The sequence below is a fragment of the Monodon monoceros genome, unplaced genomic scaffold (assembly GCF_005190385.1).
Source record: "Monodon monoceros isolate NGI ecotype Baffin Bay Population unplaced genomic scaffold, NGI_Narwhal_1 Super_Scaffold_12, whole genome shotgun sequence".
NCBI lineage: Eukaryota > Metazoa > Chordata > Mammalia > Artiodactyla > Monodontidae > Monodon > Monodon monoceros.
In genome coordinates, this window is record NW_021703768.1 from 113,620,425 (window position 1) to 113,644,899 (window position 24,475).

General features: G+C 46.8%; 2 protein-coding genes across 3 annotated transcripts in view; one reads left to right on the forward strand and one right to left on the reverse strand.

The window, feature by feature from the left end:
• Positions 1 to 733, forward strand: part of SMAD5 (SMAD family member 5) — a 46,130-nt gene extending 45,397 nt beyond the window's left edge. For both annotated transcript variants that reach the window (XM_029217683.1, XM_029217684.1), the window contains one exon: positions 145 to 733. In XM_029217683.1, coding sequence (XP_029073516.1) covers positions 145 to 288 — 144 coding nt within the window. In that variant the 3' untranslated portion in view covers positions 289 to 733. The remainder of the gene's footprint in view (positions 1 to 144) is intronic.
• A 13,382-nt stretch (positions 734 to 14,115) lies between these two features.
• Positions 14,116 to 14,427, reverse strand: SMIM32 (small integral membrane protein 32). The gene has a single exon (XM_029216403.1). The coding sequence runs from the start codon at positions 14,425 to 14,427 to the stop codon at positions 14,116 to 14,118; it is 312 nt and encodes a 103-aa protein (XP_029072236.1).
• Positions 14,428 to 24,475: the final 10,048 nt, after the last annotated feature.

Sequence of the window (24,475 nt, forward strand, 5' to 3'; positions counted from 1 at the left end):
AGATTGGTTTTGTGATAGTTTTTCCTTTAGGTATGTCTGTATATCTCTACTGTTAAAGTTTATTTTTGTTAGTGTGTTGAAATTGGTTTCGACTGGTTGACAATTTAAAACGTGGCTTGCCATGTTATCTGTTCATTTTCATAGGGCTGGGGAGCAGAATATCACCGGCAAGATGTTACCAGCACCCCATGTTGGATTGAGATTCATCTTCATGGGCCTCTTCAGTGGCTGGATAAAGTCCTCACTCAGATGGGCTCCCCTCTAAACCCCATTTCTTCTGTTTCATAGTGTAGAAGTATTCTTTTTCACTTATATTATTAGTGGACTTGTTTTAATTTTAGGGAAAATTTCAGTACAGATACTGTGAGCTTACATGGAAACCAGATATTACAGCTTATTTTTTTTCTACATAATTGTGACCAATACATTTGTTTTTGTGATGAATCAACATCTGTTTGTATTCATGTTCATGTGATTAACTCTCAAAAGTGTTGTGAAAGATGCAGAGTGAGTATTGTGCCCCAGTTCAGAAGTTTGGCATTGATCTTAAACTGGAACATACTTTCGCCTTATTGTCCCAGCAATTTTTTTATTTGTTAAATTTTTTTGGAAAAGTAATAGATCACATGATGAAAATTATAACAGTATAAGAAGGTGTTCAATGAGAGTCTTCCGTTCTATTCTTGATTCTCCAGAAGCTGTACTTTTACCAGTTTCTTAGTCCTACCAACTTTAAAAAAGTGTAATTCATTGTTTTATAAAAGCATATGGTAGGGGCTTAAAGGAAACTATAAAAAAAAAAGTCTTTTATTTGAAGGAACACTATGCACTGCTCTAACAGGTAGTGTTCAGTAAAAGCCAAGTGATAGTTTTCTAAGTGACATAAAATTTACATTTAGTACAGCTAAATGTTTGTCAGTGTATTGTGACTTCACTCAATATTATCTTTTGTAAAATATTTCCTTTTTTTTAAAAAAACTTACTGCAAACAACGGATCTCCAGTATATGTCATTTACTCAAATCTGTCATAAGTACTACTTTATAGCTAGTGACAGTGCATGCACGGCCTTGTTCAGTTGTGTTTGCTGCTTTTGGCCAATGTTGCAAGAACTCTAATTTTGACATGCATTAATCTTTTATTTTGCACTTTGATGGGTGATAGTTTTTAGAGTAACCTTTTGTGAAACACACTCAAGTGACTTGGACTTACATGTTCATCCTTGCTTCCTTGGTACCCCTTTTGTATTAATCACTGCAATTTATAGATTACAGTTATAGGAAGTTATGCTTTTTCTAGCTTTTGTTGTATTTTCAACCTAGATTATAAGACTGTTATTCTGTAGCTCCAATTGAAGGTGCCTTTTTAATTCCCTGCAGGATGATATTAATGTTGGAAAATCATGTACTTCATCCCATTGCTCTTACTTGCGTCTGTTTCCCCATGCAAGGACCTGTGTCCTGTAGCCATAGGAGCCTCTTCAGTCTGGCCCCAAGGATGAGGCCACCTGTCTGATGCTTAAATGAATTGAGCTAGCTGATTTGAAAGCATTCACATGTCAAAGAATACAGACTATTCTCTCAGTTACCATGGGTGCTCTTTTTCCATTTTTTTTAGCACCTATGTGGATACCAGTCTCCACAATCCTCAGAGAGGAAAGACATGAAAACTCTAAAATATTCATTTAATCAGTCATGCTTAAGGGCTTTGAGTAAAGGACTCTTAACCTCTTTTTCTAGGGAGCAGTCAGATGGACACCTAGTTATGGCATGAAGAACAAATACATTATTTTGGGGAAAAAAATCACCTAACTTACCTATTAGAAGAAGCTTATTTTCCAGTGCCTTTTAAAAATATGTGGAGCCGTGTCAGTCTTCTGTTTAAAATGTTAGTTTCATTTGACTTTCTACTTTGCCCTTTGTGCTCTTATGAGGAAAAAAATGCATTTTTTGAGTAAAGGAGAATGCAGTTCCTTTTGTTTTCCATAACATTATTTATTGCTTTTATAAAGTGCAGCCAGTGGATGGTTTTAGTTCTCTCAGATGAAGTGCCATATGTGTTTCAGCTCACAGTCCTTTGCTAAGTAAAAGGAAATTTTCTGACAGTCACCTGAGCCTTAAACGTAAGTTTTACATGACATGCATTCTCAATCTTCCAGAATTGTGTCAACCACACAAAAGAGGTTTATTTGCTTAGTGATAGAACTTAGCTACTTACATCATTCTTCTACTTAACAGGCTCATGGCACAATCTTTGGAACAAATTTGTAGAATAACTACCTAGGTTGACTGGCAGATACATGTAATCAACTTCAGTGGGCTTGAGCTGGTGGAAACTATTGAATTGTTTTATTGATGCTTACAACTGAGTTAATTAAAAATTGTTTTTATTCATGTAACAGCCTTTAGAGTTAGCAAGATTTTATGTGATTGGCTTTCTCTGTGTTTTCTCTAAGGAGCTGTGTCTCGAATGACAGTACTGAAGCAATTAACTGGTAAGAGTTTCATATAGAAGTATAATTAAGCCTGTTGTATTTCCTAAAAGTTGTTAACTCCACATCCCTGAGTTTTATATGAAAACTTCATTCAATCCAGCTGGTCCTATAATTCCTGAGGATGCTCAGTACAGGAATGGATGGGAAATAAAAATTAGCCAGTGAGATTAAAAAAACTAAGTAAAATTCTACCAGTGAAAAAAGCACCTCTGAAAGAAACCATTTCATAAAATTACAGTTTTAAGCTTTCATTTAATCTCCAGAATGGTTTATAGTCAAATTTATGAAAACATCATCACAACCAGAAAAATCACATTTTATAGCATGTACAACATTGAAATAAATACATGCCAGCTGAAAAGACAGAGTCTGGGAATAATAAAACTACAGCCAGTTTGGTAAATGCAAAAAGAGGAATAGAATCGAAACTAATCTCAGTAATGTAGTAAAGCAACAGAAAGATGCTGACTGGAAAAGGTAATTTAAGAGGTGCATTTGACTAACATCTCTACATAATTACCTGGCTTACGTTATGGAATATAAACTAGTAGGCATGTTACTGACCTACTGAAGTGAACGTTTTTTTCTTTAGAGAAAATTTAAGGAAGACATCAATCTAAATGTCAAATATATATATCAGACTATAAATCACTTTTTACATTTTCTTGTTATGTAAGTAAACTATCAGTATGATAATAGAATTGTCTGGGTTTCTGAGGTGAAATCCACAGTAAGATTACTGTCAATAGGTAGTTCAATAAGTCATACTTAATAGTATGGAAAGAGGGTGTAGCTATTTTATACTTTTCATAACATTTGAGAGTAAGACATTCTTTTAGGATGTAAAATGATCAGTAAGTATTCAGATTTGGAATCTATTGTTAAGATAAGGACTGGGGCTCACATTATATAACCTTCAGTATTATCTTAGAGTACCTGCGGGAAACAGTTCCCCTGTAATAGTGTTCTTTTAAAGGAGAAAGTTTATAGAAAAATGAAATCATGCCAGTAGCAGAGAAACTCTAAATTCAACTTTGATAGTACCTGTTTAAGTGTTGTATTTCTATTACAGAGAGCATCTAATACACCATTTTAGTTCCATTTCTTTATACTTTCTCTAGTTGCTTGCTTAATATTACTTTGGATCGTTATCATTCTCCTACTTAAAATATATTAATACCTTTTATACTTTCTGAAGAAGGAAAAATCTTTTGATAATTATTAAATTCAGCTTCCGATGATGGTTTAAATTTTGGACCTATTAACTTTTAAGAGGCTCAGAGCTCTTCCTTGTCTTATTAGTTAAATCCTCACTTAATCTCTCTGGTAGGAATTATGAATGTGTGTCCTCATTATACCCATCAGCTAGATAAGCAAGAATCTTTTAAGGTAGTAGATAGCCTGCTGGTTTTAGAAGTGTTTGGTGATTTTTATTGGCAGGAGTTTTCCTAAGTATTGGTTTATGGGCATCTCCTCAGATATTCAGTAGCGCAGCTTTTTGGGTGGTAATCTCAGGTTTGATGCCTGTTTCAACCCCTGGAGAGTAGCATTTTCCTCATTAAAACAGGTGGGACTGGGGAGGTTTACTTCTCACAGAAGATGCATGTATGGAGAGAGAATTTGAGGCATTTCTTCTACGTAAACAATTCTATTCAATACCTGCCAAACAGAAACTTAGCTAGTTCTTTGTAATTCACTGGATTGAAGTTTAGCATGTCCTAATTACAAGAGGTAAGAGTATTTGTCAAGCCTTTGTTATATTGGATTTTTCATAATAGAAACTTCTCTTCTAAAATGCAGTTATTATGATTGAGGTGTTACCGTAAAATTGGATGATTTACAAAAACCAATGAGAAGGATTTTACATATCAAATTTTTTAAAAAATAAGAGCTTATGCTGTAATATTTGCTGGTAGCAATTGCTGTAAAACACGTGGTGAGTTGTTTTGTTGAAAAGATCTAGTCTCAGAGCAGGATTCTTCTGTTATTTATGACAGAGTGAAAAAGGTTTGTGTGGTTCTCGTCCAAATAATTCAGTTCTTAAAATTCCTAAATTCGTCATAAACCATTGTCCTTTAAGGATTTATTTGAAGATAACTGTTTTTTAAAAGTTTGAAATTTTGTGTAGAGGTAGATTTTGTTTTACCCCGTTGATAGGTAGTACCTTCTTAATACTAGCTGGTGTTAGCTATAACAAAACTCCAGTGAGGCCAAACAATCTCAAGTAAAGAAGAAGTCTTTTAGAGTCAGATTTTCCCTTCTAATACCATTGGAGATGATGTTGCTTTGATTTATTCATAAAGTACTTTAACTGTAGGGACTCTTGGAGATAATAGTTGGGCAAGTGCTTTTCTTTTCAACGTGGTTGGTTAAAGTTGCATTTTGAAAATCACTTGTGCTAAAATTGGGTAGGACTGTAATCATGGAAACTGGGTATTTGTATGTAATCCTGCCCATGTTCTCTTAAGAAGATATTTCATGTGCAGCTGATAAAGACCAAACCACTGGCTGCATTCTAGGTCTGCTTCTTACTTGTACTTGTTCTCCTTCTGTTTATGTTTGTAGAAAATGAAATTCTAGCAACATGCTTCAATTCTGTTATCTTTTTGATACTTATAAAAATGTATTAGGTTTTACTATATTGTGCTTTTCAAAGCCATAACTCTTAAGAACTTTGTTTTTGGATATTGTTTGCTAATACTTTATTTTAATAAATCTCAAAATCTGCTTAATGTGTGTTTTTGTTTGTTTTGGGGGCTATTCTTTTTTGATTTAACATGTTTCATTGAGTGAAGTTATAAAAAAAGGATGAGATTATGAGTTGCTGTGACCCGCTGTGTTATCTGTTTGTGCACTAGCGACAGAAATTGAATATACTAGGCCTTTCCACCCAGCATGAGGTTTCCTCAGAAGGATCAGTATGTTTCTATTCTGTTTATAAGAGAGTTGATGTGTTTTTCTTTGTTAGTTTAGTTTTGTTTTGAAAAAGGATTTGAATCTAGAGTCTGGGGTTTTTTAGTTTAACCACTAATTTCCCTTCCCTAGCTCTATCTAAAATTAGAGGTCTTGACCAGATGATTGAGAGACAGAATAGTTGTTAGCAGAGCTGGCTTTGGAGTCTGCTTGCCTGCATTTGAGTCCTGGACCTCAGAGCTTCCTTAACTCTGTGCCCTTAGGCTTAACCACTCTGTGCCTCAGTTTCCTGATCTGTAAAGTAAAAGTCTACTCGTAGGATTTGGGGGAAGTTTAAATAAAGTAATACAAATATAGTACTTAGTGCCCGCCACATCAGAACTCTTTTGTTATTATTATTATCATAACCATCATCTCTTACATTTCTGCTACTTCTTTGAATCAGAGGAATTATTTCTGATGCTACTTGACCTTAGTGGATTAATCCTTGATTACCCACTTTGCGAATTAGCCTTGTTTTTCTTAATTTTCTCCTTTTAAAAGAAGTTCAAAATCACAGATTAGTTTTGTCATCCCCACCAAATGCCTGCCTACTTTTACCACCTTCTGTGTTGTATATACAAGAAGTACAAACTTATTCTAATTAGAAGGGGATGGTGAAAATCCATGTGTCCCCACTAGAAAAACCCAAACTAAATATTTTAACCTGAAAGAATAAATATAAAAGCTCTTATTATTCTCTTTAGAGAAAAGGCTTCATCAAAAGATGAACTAATCTGCAAATTAGTTTCTTCTTAGGCTTTTTTTTTCTTTTAATTTCAAGTGTAAGGCGTTTAGTAGCAAGTTCACTGTTTCAGAAGCACACTTTAAAAACATTTGTTCTGGCAAAAGATTTCAGTGAGCAGTGAGAGGTGGTGTTGGCTTCTCGTTAGTTTTCAAATTGCCGTAGCCAAAACCGTTCAGGTGACAGGGATCAATTGTGACATCGGCTTCAATTTTCTTTTAGACACGAGAACTCAATGGCTAATGCTATTCCATATTACAGCAGTTTTGATGCAATTCATATTTTATAAATATTTATAAGAAGGCTATCAGCGGGCTATAAGAAAGTATTTCCCCCTCCCATTTAACATTTTAAATATTACTGTGTTTTCTGTTGTTGAATTTGTAAGCCTATCTTAATAAACTGACTTTTGTAAAAAAAAAAAAAAAAGTCCTGTGTTCTTTCCGTCTAAATCACTTTTTGTGGTTGTATTTTAAAGGGGCTATAGGGAAAATATAAAGAAGAGTTTTTGGCACCTTGCTTAACTATCTCCATCTTAAAGTATGTTGCATGGGGGTGAAAGGAGGATTTAGGTTGGTGGTTAAGATTATTATCAATATTGTTTCAAGTGGACGTGTGTTATAGTTGCTCTGAGGGGTGTTTCATGAGGCAGTTTTTTGATGTTTGGGATGGATTTTGAAAGCCTTCTTACACTTTTTCTTAATCTCTTACCCCTTTCCTGTCACCTTTTATTTCATTTTAAATAATAGTTTTATCTGAGATAAATGCTGAGAATTTTAATAGTACAGAAAAGTATGAACTAAAAATCCCAAACCAATAGTGAACCACTAAACGTCTGTGCATGTATCCTTCTAAACTATTCAGGTAGTCATTCTACATCAGTCCTTTCCTTTCTTTGACAAGAATTTCGCTGATTATGGGTGAAGCTATAGCTCCTTTTTTGAAAGGGTTCTAAGAGAAATTGGTTTGGTTCCAAAGTGTTTCTTGAATTCTGTATCCCCAAGAGAGCATTGTCCTCTGAGCTGTCTCTTATTTTGTTGAATGGCAGACCTTTCCAAAACATATTACATCAAGCTTAGCTCTCCAGATATTTTAATGAGACTGCTGAAGTGACAGAAGAAGCCAATTGGGATTAATCTGGGAAGGCTTTCAGAAAGAAGGAAAATAAGACTTTGGAAAAGAAGGAGAAAGAAAAAAAAGTTTTTCATTCTCCATAGCATTTATCACCATCCAACATTCTACATGTTTTATTTCTCTACCCTGTTTATAGACTGTGTCATCTCATGGGAATGTAAGCTGTGGCCAGATATGTGTTCCCACTGCTAGAACAGTTTTTGATATATTGTAAACAGTCGAATATTTGTTGAATGAATGAGAGTACTGAAACCAGATATGATTTTTTATACTAGAATTTAGCTTTAAATTATGTAATAAGACAATACTTAATTGAATGGATTGGAGCTCAGTACTTTATTAGATCTCTTTATTACCCACCTCATAGGAGAAGAAAGGGGGAAACTCAACTAAGAACGTTCATATTTATTCCTTCTCTTTGAGCTTTTGGACCTTTGCCCCAAAGTTATCAGGCTCCTGGATTGTTGCTTAGAGAACCTACAAAATTAACAGGCAACTTGGAGCTTTAACCTGTTGACATTTAATATTTTCCCAGAGAATCGAAAGGGCACAGTTTCCTTGATGTATTTGGCAAGAGAAAATAACAACAACAACAAAAAAAGTGTGCTTTTTAGTTCATGGCTTACAGGGGCAGCGGCGGCAGTGTTAAGAACCCTGTAGTTTGATTTTAGTGCCCTGGTTTAGATTCCATAATATCACCCCCAACTGTTGTGCCTGAGGGTCAGGCCTTTAATCGCATTCAGGTGGGGCACCCTATGCAGTGCCTTTGAGAAACAGAACAGTGACCTGTGTTTGTACTTCAGAATAAAAGATTAATTTTGTTAAAGAGAGTGCGTGTGTGATTGTGGGGGGAGAAAAAGCAGAGGAGGGTTTGAAGGGCTATGCAGACATTATTTAAGATTAATGGTAAACATCCCTTGGTTGTCTTTTCTTTACATAAAATTCTGTGAATTTTACAGAATTTGTTTAGGCCAAGTTAGTGATGGCAGTGAAGGTGAAGAGGATGAATGCCAGCACAAACTCGTTATGTGTGAACAGGGAGCCTGCAAAGGTGATCTTCATATGAAAAGAAAGGTGCTGTCCTTTTACTGTCTGTTTAATAAACTGCTAGACGTTTACCATACCCATTTTCTCTCCTTAATCGTTGAACACCTCTGTCCAGCTGCATACCACATTTCCCAGCCTCCCTTTCAGCTGTGGCCAGTCATGCGACTAAGCTATGACCATTGGCATAATAGCAGAAATGATACGTGTCATTTTGGCATAATGCTCCACAGAGGAACCCTCTTGCTTTTTCCCCCCTTCCCTGTGGCTAGAATGCAGATAGGATGGCAGGAACTAGAGTAGCCACCTCAAGGTGGACACGGGAGCCAAGGGACGAGGGTGACAGAGTTGTGCTACTCTTGGAAGGTTATGTGGAAAAGAAACGTGGGAGGTGGGGAGTGCTCTTTGTTGTAACAGTCAGGCTGTAACCTGGTGAGTCCTTACTTGCTTCTTCACTTACTCTCACCAGACCCTTATTGCGTGCTTACTGCAAGTCAGGCTTCAGGCTCGGCAGCAGAGCTGTCGCAGGGAGTCATTCCTGCCCTCATGGAAAGTGAAACTGTAACATAGTTTAGTGGTTTCAGTCTCTATCTAGTTAGGGTTATTTGATCAATTTTGGAGGGTGGAGGAGGGGCAGAAATGGAGAATCAAGGAGACTTTAAAAAATAGGCTCTACTCCTGTTTTTCCGAATATCTGGATTTTTTTCTGGTCCTACGTGAGCAGTATCAGGTTGTTTGTTCATTTGTTTAACTAATATTTGAGGGCCTATTAGATGTCAGGCTGAGGAAAAACTGAATAAAACAAAAATACTTTCTCTCAAGCATCTTCATTCCGGTTGATGGAGACAAAATAAGCCAAAAAATATATAGGGTAGTGGTAAGTTCTAAGGAGAAAAGGTAGGAAAGGAAGATTTGAAATGTCAGGGGTGGGAGAAGGAAGGTGGCTGAAGGTTTAGATCCAGAAACCAGAGACGGTCTCATTGAGAAGGAAATCTCTGATCAAAGTCCAAGAAGAGGTGAGGGAGTCAGTATGTGAAGTAGTGATTTAGTTGATTCTTAGTCAAGGCAATTCAGAAAGCATATGAATGACATGGTAAAGAACTCAGCTTCCCTACAGGAAAAGGAGTAATTCAAGCAGAAATAGCTAAAGGTACAGACTTTTAAATTGCACATTCTTTAGTCTCTGCAGGATACAATAATAACTGAAGTGTTACATAGATGGAGACAAGAAATGTCAGTTGCTAACAACTTGGTGGATTACTACCTCCAGGAAACAGGCCAGTTGGAGGCCCGATCAATGAGCAGCGTTCAACTCAATATTTCATCTGATGCAAGTTTAGTTTAAGGCAGCAAATCAAAGGTGAAGTGTTCAGATGAAGAACCCACAGGCAAGAGTTTACCTTAACCTCTAGCTGTCTTTCCATTATATTCCAGTCAACAAATACTTATTCAGTGTCTATTTTGTGCTTAACGCTATGCTGGGCCTTAGGAAAGCAGCAGTGAGCAGAGCAGGCACATGCTGTCCCTGACCTCATACAGCTTACATGGCAGTAGAGGGGAGACATCAGGCCACGAACTACAACACAGTTACTTGATGGCTGCGGTAAGGGACCTGATCGGTGGCTGTGAATGAATGTAACTGACCTCCTCTGAGAACTCAGGCAGATCCATTTTGAGGAAGAGATATTGAGACCTGAGGGATGAGGAGGCATTAGCTGGATGAAGGAGGGGGGACAAGCAGCTTAGGCAGAGAGGCTTTAGGGATCAACAGGCCACTGCGTCTTGAGCCTGGAGTGCAAGGGGAGTGTGAGGGGATGAGGCTGGAGAGGTTGGTGGGGGCCAGAAGATGCTGCATCTTGTGGGCCAAGGTTAGAGTTTTGTTTTAAACCCTGAGGACAAGGAGAAGCCACTGGAGTGTAAGCCGGAGCTGGAGGCAGATACTGGGATTGGACGCGTGCTTTGGAGAGAGGCAGAAGTGAATGCTGGGCTTTGAATTCAGGTCACGTTGGTGGAGATGGAGGGGAGTAGATGGAGCAGAGTGGTGTCTAGGATGGACTGCACATGGGAAGATGAAGAAGAGTTCGGGGTCAGGATGACCACCATGTGCTTTTTACTTTGGGCAACCAGATGATGGCTCAGTTTACTGAGATGGAGAAGACTGGAGGAAGGTCTAATTTATATGGAAAGGTGAGGAATTTTAGTCACTGAGGGAAAGCAGTTGCTATTTTTGCTGCTGCAAACGCTTCTGAAGTGGTCATCCTGATGGCGAATAATAAGGATAGCTCACATTCGAGCACTTACCACATGTCAAACATGAGCTGAACGCCTTACCTCCAATGTCTCCCACAATGGTGAAAATCCCATGAGCCAGGTACTGTTATCGTCTCCATTTTACAGATGAGGAAGCAGGTTTTCGGAAATCGAGAAGCATGAGCATGGCATGGAGTGGATGGCCAAGGTCAGGTTACCGGGCTCCAGGACTCTGGCTCTTGGTCTCTACATTATGCTGCTTCTCCTGGTTCCTGGCATCTTTAACCACTTCCCTAATTTCCACCCTACCCACCCTCTTACCCCCCATCAGAAATGTCTTCTCAACCCTCTCGCCTGCCCCAGTGACCGGTTATGGAAGAGCAGCCCAAAAACGTGTGTCATAGGTCCTATTCCTCAATTTAGCTTGCAGGCCTAGCCCTTCCAAGGTAATTCCAAGACATCATGGGCTTGATGGAAGAACAAAGGGCAGGAGGATGTGTGTGCATAGATCGACCTTCCTGATATCCATCTAAATGTCCAGTTACCACGTTATAGTCCACTTACCCTGCATATCAGCAGAAGACAGACATGAACTCAGCCACATCCTTTCCAGGGGAGAATCTGGGTCTAGGTCCCACATGACAAAGGACCCATTACTGCTCAACTAGTCTAACACTAGCCTAGAGATGAGAATGAAATTATTTAGGGTCACAGTCCTGGCAAAAAGCAGAACTCTAGTCCAGTTCCTCATACTGACCCTGCTTGGTTTCTAGATTCCAGATCTACACAGCGCAATTCCTTAGGAATTTCTTCCAGAAGTACCTGTTCATTTGAAGAGGGCAAACCTTTGGCTTAGGTGGCTAAGACCACTGAAACCCTGTAGAGACATCAGAAAGATGGTTTCCAAGTTATCTCCATCTTAGCATTTTTTAGCTTTAACCTCTTGATGCCTTGGGACAGTATTGTATTAAGGGATCCCAAGAGCCTCCTGGATCACTCTGGCTTCAACTGGTTCTGGTCCAGGAACTTCAGATGACCTCTAAGCCAGAAGTCCACTGATAATCGCCCCCACCCTCGCATTTTTTTGTGGTCACAGTAGAGCTGTGGTGAGAGCACATCCTGTTTGTGGGTCAGCTTCTCCCTTCGGCAGTGCTGCCTCAAGCCTAAGGCTCAGTTACAATAACAGCTAATATTTGAGTGCTAGCATGTTACACTGATTATGTTATTTGACATTCAACCCAGTAGAGCTAGGTGATATAATACTCATTTCACAGATAAGGAAACAGGCTAGGATAGATTAAGTAATTTGCACAGGTCACACAACCAGTGAGCAGTGGAGCTGGGGTTTAAAGCCAGACAGACTCCAGAGCTTGTGCTTCTGACCACTCTGCATACTGCCTTGAGATCTATCCATGGGGAGATGTGGAGGCGGAATACACTGTCTCTACATTAGTCTCTTACCCCTCACAGACCCCAGACCAAAGCTGGAGGGTCCCGCGTATCAGCAGTGTGTGATTTCATTATGCCAGCCAGGGCTCTCATACCTCCTTAAAATTTATTCCATTTTGTCTTCTCTGCAACCAAGGGTCACATGGATTAGCTGAGTTACCATTACTATAGGCTAGAAAGGTTTGGCTACATTTCCAAAAACCAAACTGTTCTGTGAGGTTATCATAGAATTAGCTCCATTAGGGCTTGGTTGGTGTTAGCTCTCCAAGACATGGGTAATCAAGCCCAAGATGAACTGTCAGCTGCTCCTCTCTGCTGCTTCATGGGATAGGAGCAGGAGGGGATCTTGGGCACTGGCTGAGGAGAAGTGGTGGTGAGGAGCCCTAGCCTGAGACTGGAGCCTTAGCAAGTCTTTTCCCAGCCTCAGCTGGGGTCCTTAGATGGGTTTCAGTGTCAACCCTCACAAAAAGTTTGTAGCACTGTGTGCCTGTATGCATTTTGCCTGACAGGCGTCCTTAGTATTCTTCAGATTCTCAAAATCGGAGTGACCCCTAAATGGTTTAAAACTACTCGATTAGATAATCTACCAAATCTCCTTTAAGTCAAACATTCTCTAAGCTCCGGTGTCCTAATGAGCCAGGTGACTCCTGAAACTTTTAAACCACCATAAAGAATTCTCCCTAGAATTAGATTAACTTTGAAAATGGTCAAGGTTATCACAATTCTTTCTATTCCCTCTCAGGTTCTTTGAAATCTGCTCCTCCAAGCTGGGGCTTATTCATCCATTGCTTTCCTGCTGTGTTTTCCAGAGCTGGCCTCCCTGTCTACCTTGGGCAGAAGTGCTGAGCAGCTGCCCCCATTGCCTGACCCTCAGGCCCTTCCTTCACCAGGTGGTTCTGGTCCAGAAAAGGCTCCTGGATAGGGCTCAGGCCCAGAGAGGCTCTGAGAGCGACGGAGTGGATGCCAGGTGGGAGGAACCACCCCACAGGGAAGTTCTCCATGGAGCCCTATTAGAGGGAATTTTTTTTTTTTTCAGCAGGTGAGGCAGCAATTCCTCTTTGAGACCCACTCGTAAGACACTTGCCAGAGCAAGTAACTGACTGACCCTGGGGAAAGGTGGAGCTGGAGAGGAGCAAGCATCATTAAAACTGACCCGGGCCACAGGGAGGTGGGAGGCGCGCTGCGCTTGGGTCTCAGCCTCAGCTCAGGATCGCCCTGCCCTTTATCCCCCTTTCCCAAGTGGCGCAACCAATGACCAGAGCGTCGTCAGCACTGGGTCTAATTCGGTGAGGTTTTATTGTAGAAATGCGGCCTCTGGAGATGGAGGACACTATTTCCTGACCACAGGGTGCTGCAGGTGGGACCCTGCGCCTCTAGACCGGCTTCCCCTTTGCGCGTGCGGGCAGAGAAACTGGGTCTCAGACCCGGGCGGGACCCATTGAAACTCGAGTCCCCTCCTTCCCCAGGGGACGAAGCTTCCGAGAGCCATCATTCCCAAGTCCGGCTGAGTTCACACTCAGATTCTAGTGGGACTCTCGGTGCAAAGAGTGGGAGAGGTGGTAATAGCCGTAAGAAGACGGCTGCAGGGCCGGGGACTCTGGACAGGCAGCTCCGGGCTGGCTGCGCGCTCGGGTAATTGCGCGCTCACAGCGCCTGCCCCTTGGGTATGCAAAGTAGGGAAGTCAGCGGGCGGCGAGAAAGGCTCCCTTGTACGGGCAGGAGCGCCGTCTTGCAGGAAGGCACCGCCTGCCCGCCCCCCACCCACTTAAGCTGGGCCCGCTGTCCAGGGAAGAGAGAGTCCTCCAGGGAAGACAGAGTCCTCCAGGGAAGCAGAACCTTAGTTCCCTGTGGCCATGAGGATCGGGACCTTCTACAGCCTCCTAACGCCTCCTACTCCCTTGACGCCCAGGGTGCTGCTCGAGGGCGGGAAGGGTGTTGGGGTCAGGGCGCAGTGTTCCCAGGGGCGTCAGATGCACCCTGCCTGGCTCACACCGACTGCTGGTGGCGAGACCGGCACCGGGCGCCTGCCGGCGTGGCTGGCTCCGCCGCTACACCGGCCGCATCTTCCAGGGCGCGCGGGCGTCCCGCAGCGAGCGGTCGTGGGGCAGCGCGGCGAAGGCCGAGTGGCGCAGCTGGCAGCCGATGAAGAGGACGACGAGCGCCACGGAGAGCAGCAGCAGGAAGAAGAGCAGCAGGTAGGTAGGCAGGTCGGGCTTGGCGGCCGCGCCGTCCCGCATCCCGCGCGCGGTAGCTAGCTCCAGCGGCAAAGCGCCCTCCGCCTTGACCGTGGTTGCCAGGGCCAGCGCGCCGCCTACCGCCGCTTCGGGGCCGCCCGTGGCGTTGAACACGTCGCCGTACATGGCCCGCGGGGCCGCCGACCCCGGCCCGACCGCCTCACTTCGCTTTGCGCCGCCCGGCGCCGCCCCGCGCTTCCATGGCGTGCCCTGCTCTTCCCGCTACGGGTGACTGACCGTGAGCCAGGTGCCTGCGGGGTCGCCGGAACCGCGGAGCCCCCGGGCCGCCGCCGCTCCGTAGCCAGCCGCGCTCAGCTGCCCTCCCCGTGGGGTGGTGGACCCCACGGTTCGGAGCTGGACGGCTCGGCGTCCGCGACCCCCGGACTTTTCGGGTTTCTCGCCGTCGCAGCCCGCGGTCCCGAATCAGCGACCCGGGTTTACGGCCGCCCTCTCAGCTCGGACCCCAGCTCCGGTGAGCTCCGGGCTCCGGGGCGCCCCTGGGCTACAGCGGCGGCGAAAGCTGAGTGGTGAGTGTGACCGCAGCTCGGGATCCCTGCTGGGCGCCGCCAGAAGCCGAGTGCACAGAGGGCGCAGACAGGGAGTCCTCCGCGTCCTCCCGCGCTGCTGCCGCTGAGTCTCAGAACAATTCTGCAGCCTCGAGTCCCTGTTGAGATGCCGGGTGTGCGGAGAACCTGTCCCCGCTGGCTTCGGCTGCTGCGCTCCTGTCTCGAGCTGGAGACTGAGCTCTGAGGCGCCCCGCGCGCTCAGGTCCAGGGCGGGGGGTGGGGGCGGGTTGGAGGTTGGAGGGGGGCGGGACTGGCGGCGGCTGTCCCCGGGGAGCGGCTGCGAACCAATGAGAGCGAGAGAGGACAGGTATGCACCCCCCCCCCCACCCCGCCCCCGCCGCGCCTGGCGTCATATCACTCTCGGACAGAAGGACACACAGAGAGGGAGGGAGGAAAAACACAGGGTCATGGAAAGACAGACAGACAAAGAGACGATTACAGACCTGAGAATAGAGACACACGCAAAATAGAGACAATAAGGACAGCCAACCGGTTCAGAGACCAGGCTTAGATAGGCATGGATACCTGTTTTTGTTCTCGTGGACATTCTCCTTCCAGGCACAGCCTGGTTGGCTCCGAGTCCCAAGACTGTAGTTTGGGGAGGGCAGGGAGGCCCTGGGTAAGGGCAGAGGGCTCCCAGACGAGCTGGGGCTGGTTCCGTGGGCCCAGGCTCCTCTCTAGCTGAGGACACATGTGCTTCCCCACCATGAGCTCACTTTATCAGCGCCCTTGGCCTGTTCTGCTCAGGCACAGAGTGCAAGAGGAAGACGTGATGCTGGCAATGGCCCACCTGCCCTTGGCAGCCCTGGCAAAGGCTTGGTGGCCAGGACAGGGGTGAGCAGTCAGCAGAACCAAGGGGTGTCTCCTTTCCAGGAGTCCACACTCTTCACTTCCTTTGCGAAGTTTTCCAAGCCCCCCAGATTAGAATGGGAACCAGTGGCCTGGCCACCGCAGCCCCCTGCACTGTTCAAGAAGCACTGACTGCCCTGGACTGTCATGGTCTGGCACGAAGCTAAAGGAGGCAATCGCCCTCAAGGTTCTGCAAGTGTAGGGTCAGGAGGGAGTGTGCCTCCTTCCATTTTGCACCCTGGGCACCTCAGTCCTCACCCTAGTCCCAGCTCTGAGATCCCTACAGGGTCAGCCAAGGTCACAGCCTTGTCTCCCTCCCCCACACCTCCTTCCCCCATCAAGGGGTACAGGATATGGGAGAGCTTGGTGAGCACTGGCTGCAGGAACCTGTGGGAAGATGAATTCATTATTCGCCTCTTCCCCACTGCACCTCGCACCTGCCCACAGGCTTAACAAGAGCAAGCAAGGTGTGCAAGGCCATCCTCGGCCAGAGCGCATTCCCACAAAGCCCAGCTCAGCCCAGGAGAAACACCTCTGCGAGCTCTTTGTGTAACGCTGAATTGTGGGCCTGTCCTGACCCTACAGAGGGTTTGACTGCTTGCTAAGTGAGGTGCAGAAATGCTCCAGAGACCCTCCTGCAGTGTTTTCCTGCAGTTCCATGGACAAGGCCTGTGGGGAGCCTCCCTGAGCATGGGGGTGGGTGTGGGTGTGAGGTGGAGAGCGGGACCTGGCAGGACTTAGCATGACCCCATCTGCCCACCTTGGTCCTGGGGCGCTGCCCAATGTGCTCCAAGGGCATAGGGCCCTGAGCCCCTGTGCCCGGCCGCTGCTTAGGTCAACTTCTCATTTTCCAGATGGGAAAGCTGGCTCCGAGGGGGGCAAGGTTTATCCATGTTAGCACAGGACAGCCTCCATGTTAACAGTGATGCAGCAGCCGTGGATGTGGGCTGCTCAGGCAAGGAGCAGAGTCCCTTTCTCTGAAGGCCTGAGCTATTTGGGATAGCATTTTACTCAGCCAGCAGGATCCCAGGGACATTATGTGAAACCGGAAAAAGCTTCCTCAGGGACACTGTCAGCCAAGGGGAGAGGCAGCATGTGGATTGGATGGAGGGGATTTTATCCAGGTGAAGCCCCTGCTGTCAGTAACTCTCTGGGTCTTGGGTTTTTTGTTTGTTTTTTAAGGTACAACAAAATTAAAATTTTCTTTTTCATTAAAGATTGTGCCCATCTGAAAAATATAAAATGAAGAAAAACATCAAAATATTTTTGGTTTGTAGCTTAGTTTGTGGTTTGGCCTGGAACTTCCTCCATATGTTTGTGTGGGGAGTCATGGTGGCCCTGCCGACCCCTGGCTTCCTCTCCACCCTGCTCATGAGGTCAGGGAAGACAACCAGGCAGTGGCAGGAAGGCTGGGTGCCTCAGCTGGGAGGTCCTAAGTGGAATCTGGGCCAGGCCTCAGCCTTTTGGGCTATAAAGTAAGGGTTTATGGTAAGTGATTTTGGGTTCCAAAATTGTGCTGTGATCATTCAGGAAGTGGGCAAAGAGCAGGGGGTGTCTGCAGAGGGCTTGGTGTGGATGGAGGGTCGCTGCAGCTCCATTGCTCCTGGTGGGGCAGGGAAATCTCTGCACCTGGGGTCCCTGGCAATGTGCATTCCTTCCTCAGAGCTGCTGCTTTTCATCATCATTTTGCATTTTGCAGGCCTTGCAGCCTGTGAATGGAGGAACTGGGACTTGAACCTGGGCATTGGGTTCCAGAGTCCGCACTGAACCACTACCGTGGGCCACCTCCAATTTAGAGCGGTTCTAGTAGCCACGGTTCACACCTCTTTCCATAGGCCAAGCACTTGCTGCTCACAACAACCTGTGAGACAGACACGCTAGCACCTCCATTTTCCCAAGGAGGAAGCTGCAACCCCGAGAACTGGTGTCACCTGCCAAGGTCACACGGCTGGGTCAGGGTGTCATGGAGCCTCAGACTTGGCAGTCTGTACTCATCTACTCAGTCTTAAGCTGCTTTTGCTAGTGAGAAACTTAGCAGAGAGTGTGGTCAAACTGCCTTTCCTGTTGGTAAAGTTGGAGGAGGTATCTTGCCCTTTTTAGAGGGTCCTTTGGTCCCAAAGTGGGAGGGCACTGTTTCCTTTCCAAAAGATGTTCAGAGAGGATGGTCACGTTCCCTGAACATCCCCAGGCAGGAAATTAAACAAGGTCGGTGCTGAGTAAATGCAGAGATGAAGTTTACACAGCTCTTTACACAAGCCAGAGCGACCTTCCATTAGGAAGCTTTGTGTACCCATACATTTAAGTCTCGGGAAAGATTATAAAGGGGCTTGGAGGTTGGCTTTGACAGGCAGAGGTCACAGGGCTGGGATCCCTGCGGGACCTCTTCCCCATTACGTGGTCGCTGAGTGACACACGCTCCCTCCCTGCTGGCCTGTCTGCGGAGAGACCAAGCGAGGCGAGGCAAGGGTGCCTTTCCTGCTGCAATGGGGCCATTTGTTAGCTGTTAAATGGAAACTTGGGAGACTGCAAGCATTACAGCCCCAGGATTTCATAAACTGTTGCACCGGCCCTTGGTGCCTGGTAAAGCTATTTTTATTTCTTCTGCTCACTAGGGGAATTATTATTAAAGCACTCAGCATCACCAAGAGGCTGGGGTGAAGATCAAGGGTGACGTGTTGCTGTCTGAGGTTGGAGGTCATCGCCGCTGGCGTTGGTTTCCCTGTGTGCTGTGAGTACTCAACCACCGTGGAGGGGCCTCCACGTCCCCTGGGAACGCTGGTGAGGCCCTGCTTGCAGACTTTTATTTTAACCATCACCCTTGGCAGTGTTTTTGTTTTGTTTTGTTTGGGTTTGTGTGTGTTTTTTGTTTTGTGTTGTTTGTGTTCGTTTTTGTTTGGTACAGGTGGCTTTGGCAACCATAGTGATTTGTGACTGAAGGGTGCATTTTAGAATGTCCGTCTTAAGAACTGAATAGCAAGTAGGCCAAGCCCAGGCTCTGAAATGAAGTGATTTTCCAAATGGAAGCAGACAGCAGTAGGTTTGGAGAATGGTCGTGCCAGGGCTTTCGAGGGGTTGCAGTCTGGTTTGTGAAGCGAGGAAAACTGGAGAAAGGATGGGGTATGAGGGAGAGACGGTTCTGGAAGGAAAGAGCTCACAAAAGGTCTCCAATCCCAGAAAGGGCATCTCCACCTCTGTCCTCTGATCCCACGGGCCTGTGGGTCTCTTAAGGTCAGGGGGTGAGATGGAGAGTCAGTGACATGATTCACGGGCTGCCTGGGACCTGGATGGGCAGGCTGTGGGTGCTGGCTGTGACTCTGGTGATGGGGTGACTCTGGGCATTTTTTGGACAAAGTCTCATTGGTTAGTGCCTCAACATCCTTCTCTTTGGTTTCAGTGACATGTGACCTCGCCTGCCTTTCTGAGTTCCTCTAGCTGTGTGGCCTCCAGCCAAGTGAGTTCCAGCGACACAAGGCTTGCAGGCTGCTGAGACATATTGCCACCCCCGGGCGCCATCACCTAGCCTCCTGTGGGAAGGACAGGGGTTTGCATGAAGGTGAACCTGCACTCCTGCTGCTGCCTGGGCCTGACCGGGTGTTGGGTGGAGTCAGAGTAGGGTCATTGCACACTAAGGAACAGGCCACTGCTCTGGCCAAGAGTGGGATGTAGGCTGAAGCTGGGATGGAGCCAGCATATGCCAAAAGGAACAGGACTGTTGTTTGAGATTAGTAGCCAGGCTCAGGGGTACCTGGCCTTCTGGCTGGGGCCCTCTGGTCCCTGTATCAAGGCAGGGGGTACCTGGCCTGTGAGGTTACACTTGGAGGGACACTGAGAGCCAGAGGGGATGCCTGGGGCCCAGAAGTGGTGACCGGCAGCAAGGCAGGGTGGGGGTATGTTCAGTCAATTAAGAGGCCCCCCAACCCACCCCATCTGTGGCATGTTGGAGAACTACTTCATGCAGATGTCTGGGACTTGGTGGTGAGGCCAGGGCAAAGGAACTCACTCAGGAAGAGCTGGCTCTTTTTGGATTGAATTGCCTAAGGTCTGGTACGCATACATCAAGTGGGATGCAAGATTATTTTAGATGGCACGTGGGTACGGCATTAAACATCATCGAATTACCCAGTGCGAAAGTTAATGTCTCATAATCAGCTTTAATTATTCTGATGATGGCAAGAGGAAAAATCCAGTTTGGTCCTGTGTCAGTTTGGATCCTCTGAGAAGCACATGCAAGAGATTTACTGGTAGAAGTGCCTGTTGAGGATAAAAGGTGTGGGAGCTGGAGTACACTGGGAGAGCCTCCAGGTAACAGTGCGGGTCTGACACCTCTAAGAGGAGAGGGGTAGGAAGGACTTGGTAGGAAGCACCACAAGCTAAAAATGTCTCATGCAGGCCAGTGGGCGTCCTGTCAGAAGAGCCCCGTCAGGCAGGATGTATGCAGCTTTGCGGAGCTGGGCTCAGAGCGTGGTCAAGAGTAGCATCATCTGTCCCCTGCTGGGACTGGTGACCTTTCACGTGGGGCTCTTGAGGCCTGAAGGAAGGGACAGCTGCCAGAGGTTGAAATCGTAGCCGGACTCACCTCTCCTCAGAAGCCCCCCTCCTCGCCCCCAGCCCCTGGTAACCTTTCCTCTCTGGCCTCGCCCCCCGACAGTCTCCGGCTATTTACTGATGGCTTTGACTGGGTGCCTCAGATTCAGAGTCTTCCAAGGGTGAGAGCTGCACCCTTGGGTTCTGAGTCTGGGCTAAGGGCAGAGCCCTGGGTCCCAGCCAGACCCCCTCCAGACTGGCTTCTGGGGCCATACGATTCAAACCATAGTTCCCTTCCACCATCACATTCCTTGGTACCTGGTGTTTGGTGACAACTCCATATCTGGTCCCCCCTCTGACCCTGCACCTTCGTGTCCTGATACCTGTGAGCTGAAGTGGTGGGAGTTCTCCTGGGATCCCCAGTGGAGGGCTGGCGGTACCTTACCTCTAAAGTAACTGGAAACCACTTAGTTACATGCACTAACACTTGGAGGAAATGTATCTCCAACTTGGCCTCCTCTTAGCTGGATTGCCCGAGTTTCCACGTTCCCTTCAGCGCCACCCAACCTGAGGAAAAGTGTGATGGGGGAATTTGTAGTGGAAAACAATAGTCTTAGCTGTTGCTTTTGCAAATTTTATAAACACATGACAGGTCAATGTGAGCTGGTGGGGGGGGGGCCTGAAGCTTAAGCTTCATTGCCTCACCGTAAACCCAGCTGGATCCATCCTGAACATGTTCCTCTACCAGAGGGAACCTGTTATCCTTAGGTAACTGTCAGAGTCAGTGACCTACAGTGGCTCCCACTGACCTTTCTAAAATGAAACTCATTCCCCTTGCTTTTTATTCTGGTTGTAAAAGTAGTATTTGGTCGTTACTGAGAAAATATAAACAAGGGTAAAGGAGACAATGAATGTCATCCTGGAGCAAACCCTGCAGGCAAGCAGTAACAATTTAGTTTCAGTCTTCCATCCTCTGCTGGGGGTTTGACAGGACGTTGAGACAGGTTGGAATGTCCAGACGTCAGCACGTGGGCTCGCATTGTGCTCCCCCTTTCAGCCTGGCTGGTTATTCTAGCACGGGGAGTGACAGGGTCCGGATCCTGGTCAGAGGCTACGAGCAGACGGGACCATGGATGTGGGGACAGGCCAGAGAAAGGCCCCCTGACTGAAGAAGCAGCACATTGGTGCTAAAGAATGTGCTGATTCACATGAAGAAACCTGAGAGAATGTCCTTTTTGCTCTGTCAGTTCTTCACAGGGAGGGAGGGACAAATATGCCCATGGCCTGATTCATGAGGAAATGTGATTATTTAAAAAAAAGTTTTAAGTGAGAGAACTGAAGCTGTCCTTTAAGTGGCATTTTAAAACCTAAATTAGAAACTACATTAGCATTGCCATTTGATGCTGAAGCACAAGAAATTTGACCTGTTCCTCCCCTGGGACTCAGGCTCCCAGGTCAGAAGTTAGGGGGTCTCCATCTGAGAAGGTTTCTTCTGGAGAGTCATGCGTGGTCCCTGCACCTCAGTACTGCTGGGGAAGGGGCTTTTCCCACCACTCCCTAAGGAGGCTGCCTGCAGGCTCTCTCTGCTGGATGGGAGAAGTGGGCTGGATGACTGGGAATCATCTGGCCCTTCCTTGAGAAAGCCTTTAAAATGACACTCCCCCAGATACAGTGTTGAGTGGATTTTCTCAACATCTCAACTGCAACCAAAGAGGGAAAACAGGAAGATGCGTGGGGGTGTTAAGGGCATTTGAGAAATGACAGTCCCCCATCCAGCCCAGTGGGGTCCTGAGTTCACCGGCCCGGGCAAGTAAGGGAGGGTCCTGCACTGCCCCACAAGGGTTGCTGGGCCGTGGGGTAGTGTTCTCCAGGGACTGGGTCTGTTTCCCCTTATGGTACCCGTTCTCCCCAAACCCCTTCACAATCACCTGGGAGCTTTTAAAATGCAGGTTCTGTCTCAACCCTGAAGATTTGAATCTAGCATTTGGAGCTGGGAGTGCACATGTGTGTGTGTGTGTGTGTGTGTGGGTGTGTGTGTGTGAGTGAGATATGTCCTCAAGCACTGACCAAGGCGTCCTCCTGCGTGCCCTGACACCTGTGATCCTTGCTTGCAGGCAGACGGCAGTCAGACTGCCCAACATTAACTGCCTCAGGGAAGGGATGACAGATTTAACAGAGGAGTCAAATTACTGGTTTTTGAGTACCAAAAGTCTAGGCCTTGGTATAAACTTTGGAACAAGACATGATGAGAAAAGGCAGGGCCGTGGCTGGCGCATAGGGCACCTGTGGGTGAATTGTGAGAAGGTGCCTTTCTGCTTGCCAGGGCAAGGGCAGATTTTAGCCTCTGGTTGTGCCCTACCCCACAGCAGACCACATTTGTGCAGTGCACACACTGCTCAACCTTATGTGGTAGCCCTTAGAAGAGATCTCCCTGATTTGGGGGCACGGCCGGGAGGGAGGTGAGGAGAAGAGAGCTGGTGGGAAGACGAGGTGACCTTAGATGCTGGTGGGTCCCTGAGAGGGGAGCGCAGGGGCTCTCTGCCTTGGAACAGAGAACAGAAATGCAGAGGGTTTTGGGGAACAGGGTGCAGAGGGAGATAATAGATAGCTTTCTTGGGTAGAGCCCTAGGGAGGCAGAAGCCCCCAGAGTGTGGATGTCTCCCCCAGCCCCACCGGGTGCGAGGTGGTAGAATAACTCCTGCAAGCTCACCTTAGCATATGTGGAAGTGCCAGGGGAGGGGGCACAGCTAGCTTCCTCCGGCTCTACAGCGGTTGGGAGACAGAGGAGGGCTTCTGTGCCAGTGCTCCAAGGAGGCCATGAGAGTGGCAGGACGTGCCTGAGGACGTCTTTTGGATGGGAATGAGGGTCTGTGTAGCAGGGACTTGCAGGGCTGACCTTTCAGAAGCAGAGAGAACAGCGGTGGTGGACGCCAGTGCAGGGAGGACCACCCACCTTCAGTCCGCAGAATTTAGCTCAGGGCCAGGAAAGTAGGTGTGGGGACTCGGAACTGAGATTTCTACCACTTCAGGGGCAGGATCCTTGCAGAAATCGACTCATGGAAAAGTAGCGGGACATTTCTTACCCACTTGAGGTTGTGGATTAAGACTGATATAATATGCAAAGAAAACCATAAGTAAATACCTCCTAATAATGATCTCTGCATGGTAGGATTAAGGGCAATTTTCTTTTTCTCCTTTTTGAGTGCTGAGGTTTTTGAAAATTTTTCCAGTGACCATGTTTGCTTATTTAAATGAGAATAATAATGTTTTAAAAACTGTACTTTGCTTTTTTATCTCTCTCCCCTCTCTGGGGTCCTCGTTCCTTAAGTGCCTCATCCATCACGCTTCCTTCAGCCCCTCTGAGCCTCCTCCCTGCCCCGACCTGGCAGGCACTGGCTGAAGGTGGGGCTGGAGCCCAGGAAGGTACTACAGCCCTAGTCAGGAGTCCTGGAGTCATGATGACACCGACAACACCGTCACCAAGGACACTTTCCCGTCCTCTCTGCACCCACTTGAGAGGACAGCCAGGGTGGAAGAGATACTCTCATCATTTCTGGCGTTGGGGAGATTGTCTCTCCTCCCCCCCAGATAGGAGGGTCTAGGCTGGGCTCTGCTGAGCCAGAGGGTGAGTGGGCTGGGCCTTTCCACTGTCCAGACTCCCAAATGACACCCTTTCTCAGAATCTGCTCCTCGGGCCCCTCAGAGCCCTTGCTTGAGAAGGCCCATGTGGGCCAGTCAGGCCATTTGGAGAGAAAGGGAGAAGATGAGAAGCCAGTGGGCCCCTTTAAGGCATCCCTGCCTGGGACGGGGGCCGGGATGAAAATAGAGCGGTGTCAGAAGCAGGGCTTAGTGAGCTGGAGGGAGAAACGTGCTGGTTATTAAAGATCGAATTACCTGGGTCTAATTACAAACACACTTAGACAGCACATTTCTTCCTGATACACAACAGAAGTGGCTCAGATTCTATCACAAAGAGTCGGAAAGGGTGATAAAAATAAAAAGTGGATCTCAGCCGTGTGTCTTTCCCCTCTCTCCCCCACCCCCCAATTAGTTGTGGTGGGAAGAGAAGTGGACCTCCCCCCGACCCCCAACCAACTTGCTCAGCCTGGTGGGAGCTTGGAGCGTTCTCCCTGCCATTTCTGTTGGCAGAACCCGCCTGCATGGGGATGGAGGAGATGGAGGGATGAGGGGTCCCTCCCAGGTGATCCAATGCCAGGACATCCAGGAAGCTTGCA